At 41.9% G+C, this 7431-nt stretch overlaps 1 protein-coding gene across 1 annotated transcript; it reads right to left on the bottom strand.

The window, feature by feature from the left end:
- Positions 1–1101: 1101 nt before the first annotated feature.
- PSMD6 (proteasome 26S subunit, non-ATPase 6) lies at positions 1102–6895 on the bottom strand. Its single transcript, XM_009284385.2, has 8 exons — positions 6877–6895; positions 6541–6746; positions 5824–5969; positions 4538–4757; positions 4318–4426; positions 2955–3123; positions 1547–1624; positions 1102–1400 (listed from the first exon to the last, which is right to left on the bottom strand). The coding sequence occupies exons 1-8, from the start codon at positions 6878–6880 to the stop codon at positions 1304–1306; spliced, it is 1029 nt and encodes a 342-aa protein (XP_009282660.1). The 5' UTR covers positions 6881–6895; the 3' UTR covers positions 1102–1303.
- Positions 6896–7431: the final 536 nt, after the last annotated feature.

Here is a 7431-nt window from a genome sequence, read left to right as displayed (position 1 = left end):
GAAATTTAAATCTTTAAACTCAGCTAGATAGCTGCTACTTGGAAAAAACAAAACAGCTTCTAGTAAGTAGTAAAAGAAACCCCCAAATCATTAGGTCATATTTTGGGTTTCAGAACAGTTCAACAGAGAATATTAGTGGACCCTCAGCATTATTGCTGAGGAGTCCAACCTCGGGCAGGTGGCAGCGACTCAAAGATGGGAGATCCTCCGTGATCTCCCAGGAAGAGGAGCGGGCACGTGAAAGTCCACGCCGTCCTAGCTGTTGCATAGTAGCTTCCAAATGTCAGGATCATTCTGTGGGTGTATCTACCCGTAGGTGTTACTTCACACATTAAAGTCGCAATGAATACAGACAGTAAATGGATGCTGTTGCTAAGTGCAGTGGCATCAAACAGCTAACGGAACTAAGTCACAGGCTTTCTTTGGGAGAAAGGAAAAAAAGAAACCTCGAGCTGAGGGGGCAGGGTAAACAGCTGCTGCCGAAGGCTCTGCTACGGCCAGAAACCGTGTGTTGTCAGTATGGCAGCAGCCGACTTGAAACATCTATTCCTCAGCGGCTGTGAAGAAAGAAATCGTGACCCCCTACAGTATTTGATCAGTTGTGTCAAACTGCAATAGTATCTTCCACTGTTCCCACCATCATGTTGACATCTGCAAATCTAACAGAGGAAGTAATTACAAATGTAAGGCTTTGCTAACGTGCTGACTTTCTTTTCAACAGCTAGCAAAAATGTCATTTTAAGGGAGAGGTTACTTCAGTTAAAGGTGTTCTCAAAGTTGTATAGTCCTTACAGTTTTCATGGTTATATTATTGCTTCACCACAGTCATTTGTACCCTCATTCCTTCTCCCGTAAGCTGTAATCCTCCTGTAACAAGAGTTCTTTCTGTCTGGACAGTGCACAAACTAAAATTTTTGGCTCCTTTACTATTATGCAACTGATTCTTTTCACCTTTGATTCAAATACAGAAGTCTTAAAAAAGCAAGCTGAGAACTGCCGTTAGTTCTCTCTGTTCACAGATCTGACCCTGCTTTGCTATTAAGTATTGAACACTGTATACACAGTCAAGTAAAGGAACAAAGTGTATTACAAGAGATCACCAACTGTATTATACATTTAATAAATGAACTGGGATCCATACACCAAAACAGAACATTGTTTACATAATGAAGTGGAAAGTAAAAACACTACCTCTCGCTAGTAATTTTTTTACCTATAGTATACCAAGTTATACAATATATTTATAGGTTACTTCCAAAATGTTTTAAACATCTAAATTTTGCATTCCCTTGCATTAAAAAAATTACATATTAATTACTCTGGAAAGTTTCTGAACTCTGTTTAGCAGTAAATCTCCTTTCTTGATGGTTTCTTGGTACTGCCAATTCTTGCTATCAGGCCTAGGAATTGTGGGGGGAAAAAAAAAAGGTTTAGAAGTGAGAATATATTTTACACCAAGCCACTTATTACAGAAATGTAAGTGTCATCAAAATGTATAGAATTAAACCGGGCTGTCAAAAACGATTTCTAGGAATTGTTAGCGTACCTGTTAGTTTCTACAATCTCATTTACTTTGTCTATTTTGCAGTGTAATCGCCCAGCTGCAATAAATCTTGAAAGCTCCCTGAGTAAAGAAAAACAAAAGTTGGTTAAACCATGTTTCACCAAGGACTTGTAGACTTAGCAGTGCTGAACCTGCCACTACAAAACAATATTGTCACCACACTATATTTCTGAAGCAACAGCCTATATATTTTCATAAGGTATCTTATGGATCCTCATCTTATTAAAGCTCGGACATTACACACAGGAATAATCATTCTAGCCATCCGAATACAAAATGTCTTAGTATTTTCTTCTCAGGCCAAAGTGTCATACTTGAGTTGGTGAAATTTATCACTTGGCTTAGCATCAACCACTCTTCAAATTCAAAGGTAGCAGTCATGTAGTGTGCCTATTCGGAATTCATCCTGATGTAGATATCTTCATGCCAGTCAACTCGTTAGAAAAGCCTTTTAATAGCTCCCTACTCTCTAGTAGCTCTAAATATGCAGCTTTTTTTTTGTTGTTGTTATTATTTTGCTTAATCAATTGGTGGTCTACAGCACGTTACTGATGGTAGAAGAAAATATTCCTGTGATCAACAGTAAGACAAGTTACAACTAGTAATAAATTACTGGGAAGCATAAGAACTAGTATGACTTTAAAACGTTTACCTTTGAATTGAATGGTATTTGGTTTCTCTTGGAACACCTATTAATTCATTTCTGAGTATTTCAAGAGGTATTCGTCTTTCTGTAACACTTTTCTATGTTAGAAAACCTGAAACTTCTCCATGAAAGAAGAATGACTCTTGTGAAGGAATTTGAAACAAAGCGTTTCATGTACATAGAGTAAAAGTCAACTTCTCACTTCACGTTAGTTCTCACCGTGATCTAAATCTGTTGGTTTTACACTAGAAAAGAATTGCAAATTGAGACCGCAGTGTATGTTTGATTTAAGCGAAAACATCAGATCCTGTCCACGTACCAGCAAGCAAGCAAAACGAAATAAGGAGACTTGTAGGATACATAAAATGTGCAGATCCCCAAAGTTGTAACAGTTAAGTTTTCGCATAGCTGTGAACTAAGTCATCCTCTAAAATCTTACATTTCATAGCATACGAAAGTCAATAGATACAGCAGTATAAAGTTATTAATAAAAGATTAATTTCTCACATGGCGTTTAGAGTGAAAGAAATGCTGGAAAAGTTATCATGAGAGACTGCAATCAAATTATTTTCTTTACTAAAGCATAAGGTTCACTTAAATTTAGCCAAGCTCTTCCACAGAAACATAACTCGGCACGTTTAGAATCAAAGTAGAACAAAGATTTTTATTCATAATGGGTTCATTATAAATAATTAAAAGGTGTAAAGTGAGATCTTTATGAACGTAAAAAGCCGAATAACTTACTGATCTATGAATTCTACACTGACTCCAAATGCTTCTGCCATGTATCCTAACGTCAATGACCGGTAAGACTCTAGGAGCTGGCTATACGCATGAATCCTCATTTCCCGTACATAGTATCGGTAGTGAGGTGCAAACAGCCAATCTTTTTTCATCTCTTGCTCTACAATAGCTGAAAAGAAAAAAAAAGAAACTGAGTCAGTAATCTCTAAGAAATGTAAAATATCAGTTATGTAAATAAAACACGTAACACCTGTTAATAAGTAATCGGTGTGAACATAACTCGTGGTGTATTATTGCTCACTTCAGGATACAAAAGGTATTCTACACTAAAGCGAAGTGAATTCCTGTAATCTGTATCGGTTCTAGAACCAGAAGCAGTAATAACATGCAAACAACATTGTGGCGAAGCTGATGACCCTGTTTGTCAGCAGAGAATACTTCTTCCCGGGTGTGAGCTAGTCCCCCCTCTACGGCCGGGGACCACCTCACCGAAGGCAAGTGGGGGGGCCAGCTGCCACATGGGAGCAGCGCGGTGCTGGGAAACAAGCAGCACTTGCTATGTAACTACTTGAAGAAACGTTGTTACCCACAGCTGGGTAAGGAAATAAGATTAACTGTCTCGTGCCAGCTCTTAAATTAGTTACAAGGATTTCCAGGCACGGAAGTGACTGTTTCTCCTGAGGGTTTTAGTTCTCAGCTAGCGATAAGGCCAGCAACAGAAAAATGTTGCCCCTAGCTCTGAATCCCATCAGGCCTAGTCTTCCACAAAATGAAGGGTTCTTTTTTTGCTTTTTCTAAGTATCTTATTTTCTTGTATTCTAAATCTCACAGAAGGAAAACAAGCCGTCTGAGAATTGGCAAGAATGAGAGTTTTCTGAAAAGCTTTTCTTCAGTGTCACCCTTTTACACAGAAACCAGAGCAGAAAGCCAGTGGTAACAACAACAGTGAAAACGTTCCATGTAATATCTTTTACAGGTTGAGATTTCAGGGCCTTTGGACTACAAGTCCTATAACTTCTTTCAAAGATAAAACCTTTCAAAGGTTTCTTGTCTGACCTGGCTCTTCAGGTAAGACAGTGCTCTGTAGCCATTTGAAAATGCTTTTCCACCTCATCAGATGGGACCGTTCAAAAGGCTCCCTGTATGCAAAGGTTGCTTTGTTTGTTTTAAAAATCAAGCAGCGGTAAATTTTAGGTCACTGTTTAAAAAAAAAAAAACAAACAACGAAACAAACCTCTATTTTTTTTTTCTGCATAAAGTAGCTCTAGTTCTAGACTGTAGCTACTCCACAAAAGTTGTGCATGATCTGAAACAAATAACTGAAGTGCCTGAAATAGTGTTGTAGGAAAAAACACAGCCTTACCTAACGACTGGAAAAAGGCGGCATAACGGCATTCGTAAAGAGAAAAGAGATACTGTCGTACAGCTGGCAAACTGTGTAACACTTCCAGAATCTCTGCTCCTTTAATAACCTGAAAGCAAACAACCAACATGTTTAAATACCATCAGTTTTGGCCTGGAGATAAACAGGTTAAAGAAAGGCTGTGTCTGTTTGAACCGGTGTTTTCATCTGCTTTCCTTACCTTTTCCCTAAGGTCAGGCCTGTCTAATGCAATCATGCTGACATAGACCGTGTACGTTACAAATGTTTTGTAATCCATAAGTTCATAGGATGTAAACGTCGAAACTGTATCAAGGAAGAGCTCTGCTGCTTGTTTGAAATCTCGAATAGCTACACAGTAAAGGCCCTGGTACACTTTGAGGCGATTTCTCCTGTCCCAGTCTCCTCCTTCTTCTATTAGACTTAAAATAGAACAAAAAGAAATATTTACTTATGTAAATGTATTATGTAGTAAGTTATATGAAACAAGTATGGTAAATCACCAATACCATGTGATTAAAGAATAATTTGTTTTACGTTACAGCTTGTTGAAACAGTCCAGGCTTTGTACACCTGTCAGGGGTAGGAAAGCGGCTTCCTTGGGACAGGAGAGGCCAGGCGCTTTTGCACAGTGCAAGTTTCAACCGAAAGGAAAAGTTTATAGCCTCTAAAGTTGTGACAACAGTCTTCTGAGATGTGCGTGCAAATATGGCTGCCAACCTTGGCTGCGGCAACGTTATTTCCACTGCCTATGCTGCCAAAATCAAAGCCATCCAACTAGCAGCATAGAAAAAAATTAAAAGTTGCCACTTTTCAAGAGTCACATTAACACAAAATTGATGTGGCTGTAAGCAGGACCACAGGCCGAGACAAAATCTGCTGAGAAGGCAACACAAAAAATCACTGCCCAAGGAACATGACAAGTGGGAAGACCCTCTGCCTTGGTGTCTCATAGCACCGGCAAAGAGACTGGAAACCGCAGCTTGCTACAGGAACCACTGAAGTTCAAAACGTCGGGAGCACGGAGACACTGAGGCTAGCAGCGGAAACAAGGGAAGGACAGCTGCACCAAAGCACACCGTGCTGACACTGGGCTCTTGCTTCTAGAGGAAAAGCTGGCACTGCATCGAGCCAGCTGGGTGGCACTGGCAGCAGCTGGATTCAGCTGGCAATCGTACAATCTAATCACACCCAAAGTTATTTGTCTTCCAACAGCTACAGAACAGAAAAGTGGGAGGGGGGTGGGCTACAAATTAAAATCAAGTCAGCTGCTAGAAAACAGCTGACACAAAATATTAACCTTTCTTTTCTCTTCCCCCTCAAAAAAATCCAAGAACAGGAAGCTCTCTAGTACAAGGTAACACCCACCCATCACTGTCTCACAACCAGTCTTAGTCATTTCTTGACAGCAAGGTATTTACCTTCCATTTCTTTTGCTACGGTTTGTCTCAGAAGTGCTTTAGTGCACTCCAACAACCCAAACAGTACCTTTTTGCCTTTTCAATGTTCCGTGTGATGAGGTCGTTATCCATATAAAACAAGCCAATCCTTAGAAGATAGAACACAATATCCAGACGATGTCCCAGTGCCACAGTTTTGTCGTAAGTCTTGCGGAACGCAGTCAGAGCTCCCTCCTAGCAAGACAGTATTTTCTACTATAAGAATGTTAAAAGCACCTAGAATATTTACAAAATGTCTGTCGTAAGTACACGCGTTGTCTTCTGCTGACAGTCGTGACTTTGTTAGTTTCCCACAGAACTTTAACATTATGCATTCTGAATCATCTTAAAGAATCAAAAGTTTAAATCAAGTTAAAAGAGACGATCCTCATATATCTTTTAAATCTAAGGACTATGAAAATCTACTCTGTAACCTGACGTTAAATTGCACTATGTAAATAGCTTAGAAAAGTCTAAAGACACAAGGAAAGTGAAAAATAACATCTGCCAATGGAAAATAACTTTTTCCCTTTTCAAGAAAAAAATGTTTTCTTTTAAGGCCTCTTGGTTTTTTTCTAGATAATTTAAATTCCAGTAACACCCTCCCCTATTTCCCACCCATGTCTGAGTTGCGCCATAGAGAAACCGCACTGTAGGTCACACAGCTTCCTCCCCACAAACTGCGCTCGCCGGAACCTGCCTAGCTAAGAGGATTACGATGCAGTGTTTTTAATGTGAGTCCACAAAGCCTCTGCCATGAACCAACCTTGTCCCCAATCCTGCACAGGTACTCAGCTTTGGCCATCATTGCATCTCGGATTTCACTCTCCCCCAAGATCTTTTCCGCATCTTCTAATTCGTTGTCGAGACGTTTCAGTTCTTCCTCATTAGCTTTCTTCATTTTGTTCAACAGATCCACGTCTATCTGCCATTCAAGAGACTTGCAGAGTGCTTCATAATACGGAGCCATATCTGAAAGAAAAGCAGGAAGGCTTCAGCTATTAATTGCTGCAACAAGCGCGTGCGTGTTTCTAGAGCAGAGCACTCAAGGGCAATACAACTGGTCGTCAGTGCCAGCTACGTCCTGTCTACAGTCAGGTACCCATTAAATCCGGACATGACAGAGCCAGTGTCTCAGCTGGCCTTGCTTGTCACGCTTCTTTCTGCTGATTCTTTACTGCCGTTGCTCTCTTTACGCCTCTCCCACATGCGCTTTCCTCGCTATTCACCTGACCCCGGGCGCAGCGGACCCCAGCGCTCAACCCGTGCCTTCTACCAGGCCAGCACCATGCCAACAGCGGCCAAAGCTGGGGCCAAGGCACGGCGCTGACACGACCAAACCCCCCTTCGCCCTCCCCGTCGCTCTCGGACTGTCCGTGCCCCAGGGGCAGACTGATGCCCCCCGGCTGGGAAGCGTGTGCGCGCCCGCACGCACGCCGGGCCGCCCCCGGGATAGACAAGCACAGACAGTCAGACTCCCTGCCTACACACGCGCATGGATGGACGGACGGACGGACGGACAGACAGACAGAGCCGCCCCACCTCCACGGGGGAAGGGAGGGGCTCCCCTGCCCCCCGCAGGGACGGACACGGACACCACCACACGGACACCACCACACGGACACCACACACACCCACACCCGCACCCCCCCGCACC

The sequence above is a fragment of the Aptenodytes forsteri genome, unplaced genomic scaffold (genome assembly GCF_000699145.1).
Source record: "Aptenodytes forsteri isolate BGI_AS27 unplaced genomic scaffold, ASM69914v1 Scaffold53, whole genome shotgun sequence".
NCBI classification, from domain to species: domain Eukaryota; kingdom Metazoa; phylum Chordata; class Aves; order Sphenisciformes; family Spheniscidae; genus Aptenodytes; species Aptenodytes forsteri.
Note: the sequence above shows the minus strand (reverse complement) of the source record. Positions and strands in the feature narration are given on the sequence as shown.

Coding starts and splice junctions, on each gene's coding strand:
- PSMD6 (XM_009284385.2), bottom strand. Junction 5,970..6,540: donor TGTGCAGGATTGGGGACAAG/GTTGGTTCATGG, acceptor CTGTCTTGCTAG/GAGGGAGCTCTGACTGCGTT. Junction 1,401..1,546: donor GAGATTGTAGAAACTAACAG/GTACGCTAACAA, acceptor CACAATTCCTAG/GCCTGATAGCAAGAATTGGC.